This window comes from Zychaea mexicana (assembly GCF_025766255.1).
Source record: "Zychaea mexicana strain RSA 1403 chromosome Unknown BDB00scaffold_123, whole genome shotgun sequence".
Taxonomy (NCBI): Eukaryota; Fungi; Mucoromycota; class Mucoromycetes; order Mucorales; family Lichtheimiaceae; genus Zychaea; species Zychaea mexicana.
The window spans coordinates 3,310-21,169 of NW_026516786.1; the positions used below are offsets into that span (position 1 = coordinate 3,310).

The 17,860-nt window shown below is 42.1% G+C and overlaps 4 protein-coding genes across 4 annotated transcripts; all 4 read left to right on the forward strand.

Moving 5' to 3' along the window:
* The first annotated feature begins 749 nt into the window (after positions 1-749).
* BDB00DRAFT_851132 (uncharacterized protein) lies at positions 750-2,980 on the forward strand. Its single transcript, XM_053125486.1, has 6 exons — positions 750-1,152; positions 1,257-1,351; positions 1,463-1,771; positions 1,916-2,371; positions 2,502-2,645; positions 2,735-2,980. Exons 1-6 carry the CDS (start codon positions 986-988, stop codon positions 2,935-2,937), a joined length of 1,374 nt encoding a protein of 457 aa, XP_052974134.1. The 5' UTR covers positions 750-985; the 3' UTR covers positions 2,938-2,980.
* A 1,435-nt stretch (positions 2,981-4,415) lies between these two features.
* BDB00DRAFT_851138 (uncharacterized protein) lies at positions 4,416-7,072 on the forward strand. Its single transcript, XM_053125487.1, has 5 exons — positions 4,416-4,457; positions 4,536-5,890; positions 5,969-6,395; positions 6,468-6,795; positions 6,872-7,072. The coding sequence occupies exons 1-5, from the start codon at positions 4,427-4,429 to the stop codon at positions 6,885-6,887; spliced, it is 2,157 nt and encodes a 718-aa protein (XP_052974135.1). The 5' UTR covers positions 4,416-4,426; the 3' UTR covers positions 6,888-7,072.
* BDB00DRAFT_851140 (uncharacterized protein) lies at positions 7,028-9,841 on the forward strand. The gene is made up of 5 exons (XM_053125488.1): positions 7,028-7,148; positions 7,241-7,352; positions 7,432-8,822; positions 8,937-9,363; positions 9,452-9,841. Exons 2-5 carry the CDS (start codon positions 7,325-7,327, stop codon positions 9,826-9,828), a joined length of 2,223 nt encoding a protein of 740 aa, XP_052974136.1. The 5' UTR covers positions 7,028-7,148; positions 7,241-7,324; the 3' UTR covers positions 9,829-9,841.
* Positions 9,842-13,068: 3,227 nt separating this feature from the next.
* On the forward strand, positions 13,069-17,154 carry BDB00DRAFT_773589 (putative ABC transporter protein; the record flags this gene model as incomplete). Its single annotated transcript, XM_053120103.1, has 4 exons — positions 13,069-14,649; positions 14,750-15,323; positions 15,401-15,739; positions 15,839-17,154. The coding sequence occupies 4 exons, from the start codon at positions 13,069-13,071 to the stop codon at positions 17,152-17,154; spliced, it is 3,810 nt and encodes a 1,269-aa protein (XP_052974137.1).
* Positions 17,155-17,860: the final 706 nt, after the last annotated feature.

Genomic DNA, 17,860 nt, shown 5'->3' on the forward strand with positions numbered 1-17,860 from the left:
GAGATTAGGCACAGCAGTACAACCTTTTTCTATAGTCGATGTAGGCTTCTATAATTGATGTAGGTGACACAGTCATAACACGACAGCAATCAAATGCGCCAAAATTTAACAATGCCTCAAAGGAGAGATGTTCTTTTTATCATTTTAGATTACAATTGGTAATAGTACTGCTGTCAACATTTGGTGTCTATTTGCTCTAGTAATAATGGGAATAGAAAATGTGCTTACATATGCATGTGATGCTGTTCTACACCATCATGGCGTGAAGAGGAGGAAGGACGTGTAATACGGTGCTTGCTGCGTAATAAACAGTATAACAGCTGCTACTATGTCATACATCAAAGAGTTACCAACAAGGGCAACATCCGGAGGAAATGTTGTTGCTAATATCGATCTGTTGTTCCCCACTTTGTTGTGTTGGCTTTGATAATGCAAGCAATAAATAAAACAAACTGTTATTTCGTTTCCGCCATGATGTTCCTTCTTCCAATTGCTATCATAGAACCGTCTTCGCCTATCCCCCTTACTTAGTATTGACACAGCTAATCAGTCTCATCAGGCGAGGGCGGGAAAGAAAAAAGACCAGAGACCTTTGGAGAGACCCATATAACCGGAGGCGCTTGTATCACAAACCGATGAACAATTGCTTTTCTTGGATGGATTTCCGGCTCCTTTCTCCTGCTCCTTGAGGCTGAGAATATATTTAAGGTTTTTTGGGAGGAATTGAGCGGGCGCATCACACATACACACGATCGGCAAACCATGAAACCCTCTTTGAAAAGACTCTACTCTGGCGTGTGTATATTTTGGCAGCACAACATATGAACAGCAATTATATCACGCGAATTGTTTAACCCAAAAAACCATACACTTACTCTCTTTCTTCTTGTCCCTTTAACTCGTTTTTATTCTTAATCCCTTTACTTCCTTTCCTTTCCTTTATTTAGTATTACTGTCACTGTCACCATATTCAATACTGTTGATAATGCCACAGCCACAACAGCTACAGCGTGAACACCGGCGTCCTTCCGAACCAGATCACGAACAACAGCTGCGATCATCGATGTCAACCACGGCCATAGGCTCTAAATTAAAACGATCGACTTCATCTACAACTAACGGATCCGCTCTTCTGTCATTTTCTTCAACAAAGTACGTACTCCATCACAACCTCGCATTACTTTTGCTTCGCATTTACACTTCATAGAAACGCCAAGTTAACACTTCTTGCTCTCGACAAAAAACAAACGAAAAAGGCGCGATTATCTCGAAAGTACTACTACTAGTAGTACCAATCCGCTGTCACCGTCGCTAAGCTGGTCGTCCTCACAACGACGCCAATCCGAAGATCGTACGTGTCTTCTAGTTATTTTTTGTTTGAGCACATACAGTCAATTCGATGACAATGCGAGATAAGCAAAGGAAGCTTGGAAGACATTGATTGAATTGATGCTTCTATTAGAGGGTAATAACCATCACAACAGCCACCGTCACCACCACCAACATTCTTCCTCTGCTATGACCACAACCAATAAATCCTCCTCATCACGTCGGGGACGAACAAAGAAATCGCATGAACCTGTACCCGTTTCAGCTCCAACCATGACAGCAGCACCAGCACCTGCCATGTATTGGTCGCGTGCAGCCACTTATGGCCATTCGCCACGAGGCATTCGAGCACATACAAGCGTCGTCATCAATGGCATCATGTATGTCTTTGGTGGAACGGACAGTAAGGGTGGATTTGCAAAGCTTCATACATTAGATTTAGGTACTGTATTACATCCTCTCCAACTCAGCTCAAGCGTTCCCAAAAAAAAAAAAGGAACCCCGCTGAGCGTGCTACTCCATGTTTTTTTCAGGAACCATAACTCTAATTCTTTCTTTGTTGTCTGTCGATATATAAATATATAAGACACGTTCACTTGGTCCAGGCCAGCAGTACACGGTGAAGTACCGCCACCATGTCGTGCTCATAGCGCTACTGTTCATGAGCAGGAATCCAAAATATACATGTTTGGCGGTGGCGATGGACCGCATTATTTTAGTCACTTGTTCGTGCTGGATACAAACACCATGACGTGGACTAGATTACAGACTACCGGTCCAAACCCATCACCACGGCGGGCCCACGTATCTGTTATTTGGCAGAATAATTTATACATATTTGGCGGTGGCGACGGCGTCCATGCGCTCAATGATGTGTATTGTTTCAACATTAAGGAAAATATTTGGTCGTTGGTTGAGACAAGTGGTATGAAGCCAACATCCAGAGGGTATCATAGTGGTACACTGGTGGGCGATAAGTTGGTCATTTATGGCGGAAGCGATGGTCATACTTGTTTCGGTGATGTGCACTTGCTGGACTTAGGTATATTGTCTTTCTTAAAAGTGATTTGGCTTACTATCGAGGCTGCTGGATTGTCCCATACAAAAGAATGATTGTCACAGCTCCTTGAAAAAAAGGAAGAGAACTAAAACATCGTTTCTATGCTACCTAGTGTCATATCGTTGGTATTCTGTCAACTTGGAACTTAAGGTGCCCCGGTTATCGCATTCTGCACTGTGCGTTGGATCTTATCTGTTTGTCAGCGGAGGCCACGATGGGACGCATTATTGTAACGATCTGTTGATGCTTAATTTCGGTAAAGTAGCTTGTTCTTCAGGTTGTTTCTCAGCTATAATTGAAGAAAACATATTATTTAACTGTGAAATTGGCTTTTTTTTATTGTAGTGACTATGGCATGGGAGGTACGAAGAGTGTATGGACAGGCACCAACCGCTCGAGGATATCACACAATGGTCATATACGACAGCAGGCTGTTCGTCTTTGGAGGATACGATGGAAAGCATTACTTTGACGATGTTTACATATTAGACTTAAGCAGCAATGCTTATTTAGTACAAGTGAATAACTTTGCTATAGACTTGGATTAAAAGATAACACTTGGATTAAGAGATAACAATAATAAAAACTGAAATGTAATTTTACAGTTACATACTGTATGAGGTTTCAAATCATTGCGTGGGTTGAATTATGGCTGCTTACATCTTTGACATACAATATTTACGTTGTTTACAACAGATCCTACCTCGTAAAGTCTTACAAGTACTGTAGCGAGCAACGAAAGTTCTACATTGGGACAATGTATTCATAGTAGAAGTCTAAAGTAAACACACCCACTGGTACAGTTGTACCCCGGTTTTTGCAACCCCTGGTTTTGCAATTCCTCGTATATCTGCAACTTTTTTGAAAAACACAAAAAAAACTTGGTAGTTTCGCAAATTTGCAACTTGCAAATGAGTTTGTACGATTTGCATGTTATCGGGGTAAAAACAGCTTCAATTTTTACAATATCAATTGAAAGAAGCATCTGTTGCGGATTATGAGGAATAAAATGATGCGGTTACTGCAAGATAAATATGTAAATATGAAGATGTATTTATTGTCGAAATACATAAAAATTATTATTTAGTAGTTGAGCCAGTAGAATCGGGACACATATATAGCACTGATTGGATTGAATCCACAAAAGAAATGATGAAGATATAAGAAAAAGGGAACACACTACATATAGATATAGAAATAAAATGTTTGCTCAAAGGAGCTTTTAACTACATATCGAAGAAGTCATCAAGGTAGATTGTCGGGAGAATGATTGCTGCCTGAGACTCTCTGGAATCCTACGCAAAGACTTCTTTAAGTCGTAGTTATCGATATTATCCAAAAAGCTCAAAACTCCTGCAATTGCAACCTGTTTTTCCTTCGACGTTGGCCCTGGAATAGGCGAATCAGCGCTTTGGTCCACCGCCCGCTCAAGTGCTCGTCGTACGTTCGATCCTCTTGCTTGGATGTGAACTTGTGGAACGATTTTGTCATGCTTAAAAGAGCTAATAATTATCAAACCACTAGACAGCTTCAATGAAAGAACGGTCTTATATATGCAAGTAGTAACATTTAGAGCTGTATGAATATTCCCAAAGAACGTATCGTACATCATCTCTGACAGATAAACAATGGGCTAATGTTAATAGGATGACTTATCCAGTGTATACTTGAAGCAGAATTGTTTACCCCGTTACTTGCAAATCCTCACTTTTTGCAAAAAAAAACGGGAAACCCTCGGTTGCAAAAACCGGGGTACAACTGTAAATAGGGCACATTTTACTTTCTCATTCTTTCATACATTATCAAGCGGTGCAACAATCACCTGGGTCTACGAACGTACCTCTTACACAAATTTCAGTTTAGGCTTTTACCCTGTATTACTTGCCAAGCGTTGGGATGTTTTAGTGGTTTTGATCCGTTCGTTGCTTGGCGACATGGTGACCGAACGTCGGAGTGTTCTTCATGGTATCGAGAGAGAAGACACCGAGACGTTGGACTTTTTTTAAATGTTTTACCTTGTTGTAAACGGTATATTACATGTTCGGCATTATCAAAAAAAATTGCCATGGTATTTATTTGTTTTACATATTATGCAGTGCACCATTTTAAGAAAAGTTAGTAAGTTAATTTAATCAAATTTTACTAGCATGTAATAGACGACAACGTGCTTGCATATGGTCAACGAATAACACAACAGTATGTGCTCGCTGCACGAAGCACAACCTGAAATGCATTCCATTAGAAGAAGACTACGATAGCGACATTGACGATGACGTTTCATCAAATAAATTTGCTGCTAAAACGATTGAATACTGGCAACAACAAATCACTCAACTAGAAAGTAGCATGCAAGAGCTAGAAGTCAACGCATGTCATCTTGTAAATCGTAATCATGACAACGACGATTATAACCTTGCCGACAGCAGCCAGTCGCGAGCAACCTGCAAAAGTGTCATACACAGCAAAAAACGACAACAGAAGGATTACGAATGGAAGTTGAGTATCAAAGACGGATTGCTCAAGCTCCATTCCAGAGTGGATACTATCGAAGATCTTTTACAATACGGTCTCGCTTTCACCAAGTATTTGGCACCATACGAGGGTGTGATCCGAAAGTCGCTGATAAATATCAAAAACATGTCGCACAGCTTGATTTTACAAGTTTTTTGCTTTGTATATACGATGAGCGGGAGATTGGAAGAACGATCAAAATCCTACAACCTACTCGGCGATATACATCTTTATCGTCAGCATCAAAACCACCAGCCATCATCGTGCCAATCCAAACGTGCCCTGCGACAATCGTATCTACAAATCCATTACCGATCAATTATCGATCATCTTATCGTTATATACACCAATTATGGAAATTCACGTCGACTTTTTCTCCACATACCCGCCTTCCTCAAGCATTACCACAACCTCAAAGACCCATTAAAGTGTCCAATTACGCTGGCCGTTTGCATTCACACCCTTTGCACTTCACGGCGAGTCATCTCCAAATCTGCGGCAGAACGACGCGAAATAGCCGATTTCTTTTATTCAAGATGCAAGGATATCCTGTATGACATGTTCGATGATTCAACGCGAATTTTAGAGACGGTTATCGCAATTAATCTATTACAGTACTATGACATATTCGTTCTATTGCGGTTCGACGAAGCACGACGGTGGAGTACAATCGCGTACAACCTTTGCAAGGATCTGGAAGCCATATTTGGAAAAGATACACTTGAGCCCAAACAACGACAGCAAACACATGTCCCGCCCGAAATGCAAAGGTCATTATTCAAACGACATCTTCTCTATGCCGAAAACACACTCCAGTTTCTAGATTGTATGGTGGACGGAAGTATCTACATCAATAATTCTCCAAAGCAAGAAATGAAGGTCACATACATGGAGCCGATGCCAGGCGAAGATTGTGCTACGTACGAACTGTTGGAAACCCATAATCAATTACTGAAACTGTGCACGAATCCGTACATGACAGCTGTTACTGTAAGTCCAGGGATTCTTTTTTCATTACGCACATTGATATTTATCCCTCACATTTTGGTGTTTTATAATCCTTATTAGACGCATATGAAAAAGATGGATATGTCGACGGCGTGCGATCCAGAGCTTTCTTTGGACATCTTAGTACAGCTACACAACACCATCCAAGACTGGTGGACCGCACTGCCAACACATCTGCGACTCTGTGACGACCTATATGGGAACGACGCAGTGAATGCAGTTGAAAAGAACGAGTCGATACCTAAGGCAGTCATATTTTCGTTTGTTCATTCAATATTGCTCAAGATATACACTTTTGTTTTGGAAATGGAATACATACCATCAAGGAGAGCAGCACTTGAACAAGACGATGGTGACGACATGACCCCTCTGAATGAAAAGACACATTTATACAACCGTGCAAGGTCAAGTGCAAGAATACAGTCATGTGAATTATTGATTGGCGCTGTGAAACGAATATTCACTCTGCATGATGATATATTTCCATGTAAGTAGTAATCATCAACACAAGTGTATATGGGAGGATGGAATCATATTAATAGAGAGAATTCTGATGTAGTCATGCTGGAGTTCATTTCAAGAATGTTATACGCATTACTTACCGTGTCCAACTGTTCAAAGAGTGCCTTTTCTACCGATCTTCGTGAAAATTTCAGAGAATGTTATGGCAACATGCTTAAGGTGTTTCCATCTGATAATATCGTACCTGCATCGATATCGCCGCTTGCTGCCTATTATCAAACATTCCAGCTTAGCAACACTGACATCTATCAAAATTATCCCCTTCCTGGATATGCGCTACTTGCCGATTTGCTTACGGCTGGCCAGAATTACCCCTTCCAACAGCCCATGTATGGTGATTTGGCTAGTTTCACCGATTCAGCTTTGTATGGTAATTTTTTTTTCATGGAATAAAGGGAAGCTTATTTGCGCTGCTATTTATAAAAAATGAACTTGTGCTAGTTTTATGTTCCGTTGATGCACTCTGGTCTATCTTCAACATTGACGTAGTTATTGTAGGGAAGTTTCTGGTCGGAATTCATTTTTATTAAAGTATACAATTATAAATAACTGCCAATACAAGGGTTTATGGCACACCGATGATTTAACTATGGACACCCAGTCACTAGGGAGGACTATGCAGAACTTGTCATAGGATTACAGCGAGTTATAGAGCTTTCATCAAATCCATAGAGATGGGAAACCAAGCAGCTAAATTCGAACCAACAACCTCCGCGAAGTAGGTCACCCGCCGTGACCGAAGTCTTCAGGGCCTGGCGCCCCAACATCGACGTAGTTTAGAGGATCATGCTAAAAAAAATTCTCGGATAGTTTATCCCCGGGGTTTCCATAGAATCCAGAAACGGCTGGCGGGCTTCTTTCGCCTCTGGTGAAGATTAGCTGCGCTATCAACTAATGTCTTCCCGTAAACCAATCTGTCACGGTATAGCAAATAAATTTTATTTGTTTAATTGCATTTCAGGGGTCGACATTTGCATATTGGTCTAATTCAAAGGTTGTAGCATGCAGAAGACGACAGCGAGGTTGCATATGGCCAACAAAGGCTGCAACAGTATGTGTTCGCTGCACGAAGCTCAACCTGAAATGCATTCCGTCAGAAGAAATCTACGATAGTGACAACGACGATGACATCCTACCGAAAGAGTTTGCTGTAAAGGCAATAAAATACTGGAGCCATCAGATCGATCAGTTGGAAACCGACATGCAGAGATTAGAACACACCACCCAAAATCTTTCAAAGCTTACTAGTAGTGGTGGTAGCTACGACGATCACACTCATCACCGTAACGACGACGGCAACGACATCAGCGACGACGTGAAGAAGGCTAGTGCCGACAACAACAATTTAGCAACAAAGGCAACCATGGAGAATTACAAAGGCTTAGTTTCAAGGCAACCACCGAAGCAGTTCGAATGGAAGCTGAGCATCAGAGACGGACTACTCAAGCTACATTCCAAAGTCGACACCATCGAAGAGCTTTTACAATACAGTCACGCCTTTCTCGAATATCTCGCGCCGTTTGAAGGGGTATTTCAAAAGTCGATAATCAATCTCGACAGCATGTCGTATAACATACTTATACGTACGTTTCGTATAATTTTTCGGTTGAACGAAACAAAAGGACGGTCTCCATCATCATCATTATCGTCGCACCTTTCACTCAGGCGCGTACAACAACAGACAATACCGCAACTACAATCATACTTACATAGGCACTATCAATTCATCATTGACCACCTTATCAACACATACTGCGAACGCGAAAACTCACGACGAATTTTCCTACATATACCCGCTTTTCGCGAACATTATCGTAAACTAAAAGACCCACTTACTTGTCCGATTACGCTGGCCGTATGCATTCATACCCTTTGCACCTCGAAACGAATTATCACTCATTCTGCTACGGAACTACGCGAACTAGCCGATTACCTTTATGCGAAATGCAAAAAGATCCTTTACGATATGTTTGATGATCCAGCACGTAAAATAGAGACGATCGTTGTCATAAACTTTCTACAACATTTTATGATATTTGTACTTTTACGATTCAATGAAGCGCGACGATGGAGCACTGTTGCATACAGTCTCTGCAAAGACCTCGAGAGTGACCTTCATCAGAAAACACAACGACAACAACACAATGCCTGTCTACCATTAGACATGCAAAAGATTCTGCTACAGCGCCATTTTTTCTATATTGAAAACATGCTTCAGCTGCTATCTTTTATGCTTGATACGAAAATGTTTGGTCAAGGTCTTGTCAAACTGGATATGAAGGTCGCCTATTTGGAAGTTATGCCTGGAGAGGACACGACTACTAGTGTGTTGATTGAAGCACACAATCGCTTACTGCAGCTCTCTACGAGTCCTTATATGGCAGCCATTACAGTAAGTCTTACGACAGGTCTCAATCTTACTCCTGACGCCAAACCTCCGCTTTATATTCACAGCCGTCTTAACCTTGCGTGTCGCTCATGTATGCTTTATTATACAACATCATAGACCCAGATGAAAAATATTGCTGATTCGACAAGCAACCCTGAGCGTTTTATCGATATTCTTGTTCGGCTGGATACTACTATTCGAGACTGGTGGAGCGAACTCCCTGCATGCTTGCGGCTATGTGACGATTTATATGCAGAGGATGCAGAGGCTGCAATTGAACAGAACAATTCAGTAGCCAAGGCAATCGTATTTTCATTCGTCCATTCAATCCTATTCCGGATATACGCATTTGTACTGGATCTGGATATCGAGGCAGCATCTAATGATGATGATAACAGCATAGTTGGGGACGGCGGAAATACTTGTCAGGATGAAAAGAAGCTGTTATTTAATCGGGCGAAATCTAGTGCTACAGTACGATCTTGTGAATTGGTGCTTCGTACAGTGACGCGGATGTTTACTTTGCATGAAGACGTATTACCATGTAAGTCAATGGGTGGGGAGCTGATACGGAGGGTAGGCGGGAAAATGAAAGGAGAAAACGAAATTAATATTTAACTCTGTACAAATAGTCATGTTTGAATTCATCTCAAGAGCAATATATACATTGCTCAGTGTATCGTTTTGCTCAAAAAAACATCTCTCGTCGGATCTACGCGAGAAGTTCTTCGAATGTTTCGACGTCATCTGCAATGCGTTTCCCCCGGACAATATAGTCCCGCCATCGATATCGCCACTTCACTTGTATATAAAGACGTATCAGATGGATGACACCGATATTTACCAAAAGTACCCTCTCCCTGGATATGCTCTGCTTGCGGATCTGGTCAACACGAGTTGTGCATACCTCAAATCTGATTACTTTCAATCATTCCAAGAGCCATTAAATACCTATTTAAAGGCATATACATGTTCTGCCTTGTATGGAAATTTCTGCTTTATGGAATGAATAAACCGTCATTATGTACATATAAAGATTGAGAATGTCAAACTTCAAGACTCCATATGATAGCCGCAGCACCGTTTTCACAAAGATTACACACCTGTCAATCGGTAGCTAGATAGAATTTACTCATCAACACCATAAATTACGCTGATTTAAAACACTACACTTTGCATTTACTAAGGGAAGATGCTATGAATACATAAGTTTTGTAAGAGGCACAAGATTCATGCGCTAATACATGTATTATTTTCAGTTCCAATCGTGATAACCGTTGCCAAGGCAAAAAGCAAAAGAATGTGAGTCAGGAACGCTTACGATATGAATACTATTTACTAAACTTTCTTGTCTTTTTGTCTTTTTTTTATTCCATTGCTCCAATAATTCAAAACCATGGAAACTAGGTCTGAACAAAACTACCAGTTCTGGCGGCCCAATACAAAGAACTTGTCAGAAACTCTACCGACACCACCAGATGCACATAACGTAAGCTCACCACCAGACAGATAGGTCTATTACTCGATAAAACTGAAAAGGACAATATGCCTCAAAAGATGGTTCAAACGAGAAGCGAATTCTAACAATTTTTCTCAGGATATGAGTTGGGACACGTTAAAGCCATTGTCTTCCACAGTCGATTTCATTACTGATAGTCCGTACGATATCATGTGTGAAATTCTCACGCACCTGGATAATGTTGATTTAGCAACATGTTTCGATGTTCACAAGGCGTGGTACGATCGCCTCCAACAATACCCAGCCCCCTGGCGAACCATAAAAATCCATGCATATTATTCACTGGACAAGGAACGGATCGAAGTATACGAGAAAATGTTACCAGTTATTTCGCAGCACGTACAGACATTGTACTTAGGCGGCAGAGCTGATCGCGTTGTCAGGTACCCCCTGCTATTATCAGCTCATGAATTTTCCAGTCTGCAATCACTTACGCTTTACATTACCTGTGAGTTGGAACAAGAGTTATTTTTTTAAAAGATTGAATAAATACAACTCGTGCTATAAGAGCGAAGTGAATGCTTACCTGAAGTTTTGTATCTTGACATTTTCATACGTAATAGCCGGTTCTGATACCATGGATTTGACTGCCACATTATACGATACTTTACCTAGCATTGCTCCTAAACTTAAAAAACTTATGCTTGATGTTGCCTGCGCATCCGGGATAAACATATCGCTGGCTCGAGTGTTACAAATTTGTCGACAGCTCACCACCATCAGCTACAAAGCACAATCAAGTATCGATGACGACTTTTCATTGCCACATACTACAAAACTTACAACCATAGAGCTTATTCAGAAACTACCGATTTCCAGCAATATGATTACGCAGCTGTTACAACATTCACCACATCTTCGGTGCCTCACAACAACCTCCGTTGAGGAGATCAATAATACCTTCTCAACGATGGAAGATCACTGTCCAGAACTAGTTTCAGTTGCTATAAACGTCAATGCATTTAAGCATACATACAAAATCCCATCGACAATGCCAGCAGCGAGTACACCCACAAGTGACAACCCGACGACATTGCAAAGTTTAATAATTCAACCACTATTTTCACCAAACCAAAGGTTACTTTCATTATTGACCAAGAACAATAATACACTCCGAATCATGTGCATCGGACCTAACGATGACAACGCGTTGACCACAGCTTGGTGTCGTTTCTCATCGATACCTTTGCCAAACCTGACGTACCTGCATATCAACGCAGCCCACGCATCACACGATTTCCTGGTCGATCATTTACCTCGAATAATTGCAAGATATTCCAATCTCGAGATACTCGTTCTTGAACAAATTTATCGACCATTCGAACAAGACATAGAAGAACCAGTATTAGCCGATAATATATTTACTGCTTTAGTGAATCTGAAGCGACTGTCATGCTTACGGCTAGCACGGTGCGACATACGTGGTCGAGGTTTCAAGCAATTCATGTTACAGCAGCGCGCATTACGAGAATTGGCCATCCATCGCTGCCACGGGACATCCACCACGCTGCTCCTAGACTATATTTCAACTCTGCGAGCCCTAGAAAAGCTTCATCTGTACTGCCCTGGTCGCGAGGTGACTCCATTCGATATATCAGTGTTTACTCAATTATTACGTGACAAATTGAATCAACTATCGATGTTGGAATTTGGTGGCAAAGCGCTTACAGACCAAGCTATCGTAAACCTTGCTGATTGCACAGGCTTGCACACACTTTATTTACATGGTCCTGTAATAATGCGACAAAGGCAATCACGGCTTATTCGCTATTTACAAGAGCGTATTCCAAATGTACATCAACTGCCTCTCTGAGCTTATAAGTCATCAGTATACTGTAGAATTGATATATTTTTATGATGTATAGGATTAATTACAGTAATAATAAATATGTTACTGACTTACAATCCCTAGCAGAACTAGGTAACATGCAGAAAAATATGCAGATTACGTGGCTTCTGAAGCGCATGAGGAGGTTTGGCTCTTAAGAATAATATGGATTGAGTCCCGATAATTGGCTTACCATACTGGCTTCTCTTCGTTTTCTCACTGTGTATCGCATACTAAAAGGTCTACCAGAAAATATATATAGAAGATGTGGTTACGGACCCGGTGCCGAATTGACCGTAAAAGGAGCTGGCACGAACCGTGTGTGTAACGTCAAATTAAGGAGTAAAACATTCAGTCACATATTTTTATCCTCAGCAGTGTGTGGCAGGAGACATTTCAGTGTGTTGCATCTTTGGCATACGGGTCTATGTATAGCAGAGCAATAGGGAAAAAAGCAATTAGAAAATAAGCAATTTCTTTGATAATCTTTTCAGTTATATATCGCATTCTTTATAATTAGTGTCTGCGGCCGCCTTTTTTGAATGTATGTCATGATAAGGCAGTAGCAATAAGTTATCAGTAATAGCAATGTGCACTACTACATGAAGCTTCGGACGTTTGTCCGTGCAGCATCAGTATCTTGCCTCGAAATACTTGGCACCAAATAAGCCAAGCTCTGATCTGAGCTTCGGGCTACTGGTAGAATTCAAAATGCGAGGCAGTATATATAAGCGGATCGAAAAATCGAGGTCCTCAAATCTTTAATTCAATAGCAACATATGCCATCTTCATCGTTTAGTTTGTCACCATCATCACGCCAATACAGTCCCTGCAACGACACAGATTCAATCAAATCAAGCGCTGCCGTTACTTCAGCACAGGCAACACAGCAGGCAATTCCGATGCGAACGCACGAAGAAACAGAAAAAGATAAGAAGAAGGCAAAAAATGCGAATGTGCGTACAATTCCAATGCGTAAGATGTTTCGCTACGCAACCCGGAAAGACAAGTGGATGCTTGGTTTGGCTATGGCTTGTTCCATCTTTGTGGGTGTCCTGCAACCTCTCACAATCGTAGTCTTTGGTCTGACAATCGCTTCAACCATCGGAAGCTATGAAAGCGGCGACAGCTTGAACGGAATGGCGGCACTGGCTGGAGGTATCTTGCTTGCCCTTGGAACTCTTGTCATGGCGCTCTCTTACACTGCTAGCTGTCTTTGGGTCATCTCCGGTGAAAATCAAACTCGTCGTGTGCGTCAACTTTACGTACATGCTATCATGCGGCAAGAAATGGCTTGGTTCGATCAATCGAAAGACGGCTCTCTCACAACTCGCCTGGCAACAGATACACAGTACTATCAAGACGCGATATCCGAAAAATACGGTGAGATGATTAGCACTGCTTCCGCTACTACGATGGGTCTCTTGGAATGCATTTGCGTTACTTGGCGCATGGGTCTCGTTGTCTTCGCATTATTGCCCGTACTCTTCGGCGTTAGCTGGCTCATGGACCGCCTTTTATCTCAACAAACTCAGGAAGTTCAGAATGCGTATGCTGAAGCAAGCAGTATTGCAGAGCAAGCTTTGGCCGGTATTCGAACTGTTTACTCATTTACCCTCCAAGAACGATTCACTCGTCTATACGAAACCAAGCTGATGAAGACATCCCAGGCCGGCACTCGTCGTGCGCTCGTTCTTGGGGCTGGTTTCGGTACGTTTCTGCTTCTGCTATACGGTATCTTCGCATTTGCATTTTGGTACGGTTCGACGTTGGCAATCAACGGTACCGGCGATGGTATCCTTGTTATGGTCTCGTTTTTCTGTTTAATCTTGGGTGCGATCTCTTTGATGAAATTGCCAGATCAAGTAGCTGCGCTGGCGGCGGGCCGGGGAGCTGCTTACACGATCTTTGAAACGATCTCCAGGGTGCCAGCCATCGATACGGACTCTGACGAAGGGCTGAAACCACAGAAAATTGCAGCTGGTATCGAGTTCCGTGATATCAAGTTCAGTTATCCAACGAGGCCGGATATCACGATCCTCAAAAACCTCAATCTCACTATTAGTCCGGGTATGACAGTTGCTTTTGTTGGTGCTTCGGGTTCTGGAAAAAGTACCACTATTCAGCTCTTGCAGCGTTTCTATGACCCCGACTCTGGACAAGTGTTCTTGGACGGTCATGATCTCAAGGATCTAAACATACGATGGCTGCGTTCTCAAATTGGTGTGGTGAGCCAAGAACCGGTGCTGTTTAACATGACAATCCGTCAGAACCTGCTTCTCGGTGTTGAAGACCGTGTCGGTCAAGATGAAATTGAAGCCGCTTGTCAAAAAGCCAACTGCCACTCCTTTATATCCGCTCTGCCCGAGGGGTATGACACATTGGTAGGTGAACACGGTGGCATGTTATCTGGTGGTCAAAAGCAGCGCATTGCCATTGCACGGGCTATTCTCAAGAACCCCCCTATCCTTTTGCTGGATGAAGTACGTACTACCACCTGCATTTGTAAACCGCCTTTATTTTCCCATTCTATTCAGGAAAATTGAGTGATAGAAAAGCTAATCATTCAGCATATATTATTAGGCAACATCAGCACTGGACACACAATCTGAACGTATCGTACAGCATGCTTTGGATGCTGCTTCCAGCGGCCGCACAACGATTGTCGTCGCGCATCGTCTTTCTACCATTCGCAATGCAGATCTTATCGTGGTTATGAACCAAGGCGATCTTATTGAACAAGGTACCCACGGTCAGCTCGTAAAACATGGTGGTGCTTATGCCGAGCTAGTGCGTAAACAACAAATTGAGACCGAACAAGATAATGTGTCCGAGGTTTCCGAAACGGTGTCTTTGGAAAATGTCAAACTGCGCGACAGAAGAAGCCAAGGAGCAGCGGCTGAGCAAGGACTTAACGATGTGGTCTACTCATCATATGTTAATTTGGCTCGCAGAAGCACCACTACGTCTATTGATGCTTACGAGCTCAAAGAACGGAGGATCAAACAAGAACTTAAATTACGGCAACAGCAAGGTGCTCCAATTGCCAAAATATGGCAGCAAATTAAACCCGAACGGCTTTACTTGCTTGCTGGCTGTTTTGGATCTTTAATCGCCGGTGCAGTCTATCCTTTGTTCGCATTCATTACTGGAAAATGTAAGCTAAACAACCTTGACATGTAAGCAACTGTATATTATATGACAAACGGTATTGATTTGTCGAACCTATCATAGGCATTTGGACTCTGATGCAAGACAGCGATGAGATTTCCCCCGGTCCTGTCGAGGGAGCTAACTTTTATGCGATTATGTTTCTTGTAATTGCCGTTGGTGCCTTTCTCGGTTATGGCCTTCAAAGCTGGATGTTTGAATTAGTGGATGCACGTTATACTTCACGGCTTCGTGCATTGGTTTTTCGTGCCTTTTTAAAACAAGAAGTCGGCTTTTTCGACCGCGAAGATAACAGTGTTGGTGCTCTAGCTTCCAAACTTGCAGTGGACACCAAGACCATGAACGAAATGGTGACCAGGGTGCCTGGTGATTTCATGCAGGTCGTTTCAACTGCAGCTTGTGGTATGTACCACTAATCATATGTTCTAGATTTTTCTACATAATATTGTTGCAATGAGTCGAAGCTTTAAATACTGAAATATTGTTTATGCAATTAACTAGGTCTGGCAATTGCCTTTGCACATAATTGGACTCTTTCGCTGATTGTTATTGGAATGTCACCGCTCCTCATTGGTGCCAGCTTCTATCGGGCTCGACTAGAGAGGGGCTTTCAAGACAAGGTTGCGAAGGCACATGAACACGGAAATGTAATCACAAGTGAAGCCATCAGAGAAATCCGAACTGTTACTGCACTTGGAAAACAAGCTCACTTCGAGATGAAATATGCGAAAACTTTGGAAAAGCCTCATCAGCTTGCCAGACGTAAGGCGTTTCGCGCTTCTTTCGGATATGCATTGTCGCAAGGTTTCTCCCTCTATGTTGCCGCGGTTGCCTATTCATCTGGTGTTATTTTTATGCAAGAAGGAAGACTTGCATTCGATGCCCTGTTTATTTGCTTGCTGACGCTCATGATTTCGATGACAGGCGTGGGTCGCTCCAGTGTATTTACGGTTACGTTCGTCAAGGCCAAAACTGCTGCTATTAGTGTTTTCGAAATACTTGAGCGACAATCACAGGTTGATCCTGATCTTGAAGGCATTGAAATGGCTACTTCAGGCGTTTCAGGCGATATTTCGTTTGATAAAATTGGCTTTTGCTACCCAACACGCAAGGAGCCCATTTTCGAAGGTGGATTTAACCTGCGAGGAAAAGCGGGTCAAATGATTGCTCTGGTCGGTCCATCAGGTTGCGGAAAATCAACCACGATTGGTATGCTTCAACGCTGGTACGATCCTACGATGGGTACTGTGAGTCTGGACCATCATAATGTCAAAGGATTTACTTTAAGTAACCTGCGCAGCCACATGGCTTTGGTTGGTCAAGAGCCTGTTCTGTTTGACATGACGATCGGCGAGAATATCCGGTTTGGCGTTGACGAAGATCACGTTGTTACCCAAGACCAGGTTGAAGAAGCCTGCCGCGCCGCTAATATCCACAAGTTTATCTCGGAATTGCCGGATCGCTATGATACACGGGTCGGTGACAAGGGCTCGCAATTGTCTGGTGGTCAAAAGCAGCGTATTGCGATTGCTCGTGCATTGATTCGTAAACCCAAGGTTCTTTTATTGGATGAGGCTACTTCCGCGCTTGATTCTGAATCTGAAAAGCTTGTCCAGGAAGCCATTGACAATATCGTTGGTGAAGGTGGCCGCACGACCATTACAATCGCACATCGTCTCTCAACTATCCAGCATGCCGATATAATTTGTGTTGTCAAGGATGGTCGAGTAGTAGAGCAAGGAACCCATTGGGAACTTTTGGAACTAAACGGGGAGTATGCCTCGCTTGTACGGGAGCAATCTTTAACCGTTCTATAGATAGATTACTGTACGATTATTTTATTATCATAATCTCTGTTCATCCCTTCATATACTGTATTTTAAGTAAATATCATTACAGTGTTGTGTGTCTTCTATATTATCACATTTTCACTTATGTGCACTTTTCTCTTTTAATCGCTATAATATTGGATTAAAATCGACAAACAAAATCCTAAAACGTGCCTTTGCTCATGTTTCTCATGCGTTAGTGCTTGGTGGTTCAATAGGGCAATACAGCGAATGACATCATGATGCTTGGCTGTAATACAAGCTCTCTGGTATCGCTACATCAAACTTCAACATGAAAAGGAAGCCAATTTTACTGTCACGGTTGTTTGGCTCAGTTCGTCCAATGTAGCTAATTAGTTATGCAAACTTCTCTCCTAGGATTCTTTCTATACGAAGAATATTTAGTATAGCATGTGCTTTTAAAGATTGTATACTTTTGTTTGTAAGGGACTCACATTCCAGACTATACCTGCCAAATGTGGGATGAAAGAAAGCTTAACAAAATGTCTGTAACAATATGATAGACTTCCAGTTATTCTTCGCTCCGACCAAGGCTTCCGCAAAGATGGATTTCGTTCAGTCAGAGATAGACTTCGGCAAAACCAAGCGTTCTTCTATGTCGCCAATCAACTACTGTTCTTGTTTGATCCATATCAACTTTAAGAATAAGCACTAGTGAAGCTATCCAATACTT

Coding starts and splice junctions, on each gene's coding strand:
- BDB00DRAFT_851138 (XM_053125487.1), top strand. CDS start 4,427: ATGTTCGGCATTATCAAAAAAAATTGCCATG. Junction 5,891..5,968: donor CGTACATGACAGCTGTTACT/GTAAGTCCAGGG, acceptor AATCCTTATTAG/ACGCATATGAAAAAGATGGA. Junction 6,396..6,467: donor GCATGATGATATATTTCCAT/GTAAGTAGTAAT, acceptor ATTCTGATGTAG/TCATGCTGGAGTTCATTTCA.
- BDB00DRAFT_851140 (XM_053125488.1), top strand. CDS start 7,325: ATGTCTTCCCGTAAACCAATCTGTCACG. Junction 7,353..7,431: donor CCGTAAACCAATCTGTCACG/GTATAGCAAATA, acceptor CAAAGGTTGTAG/CATGCAGAAGACGACAGCGA. Junction 8,823..8,936: donor CTTATATGGCAGCCATTACA/GTAAGTCTTACG, acceptor ACAACATCATAG/ACCCAGATGAAAAATATTGC.
- BDB00DRAFT_851132 (XM_053125486.1), top strand. CDS start 986: ATGCCACAGCCACAACAGCTACAGCGTGAACACCGGCGTCCTTCCGAA. Junction 1,153..1,256: donor CTGTCATTTTCTTCAACAAA/GTACGTACTCCA, acceptor CAAACGAAAAAG/GCGCGATTATCTCGAAAGTA. Junction 2,372..2,501: donor TGTGCACTTGCTGGACTTAG/GTATATTGTCTT, acceptor TATGCTACCTAG/TGTCATATCGTTGGTATTCT.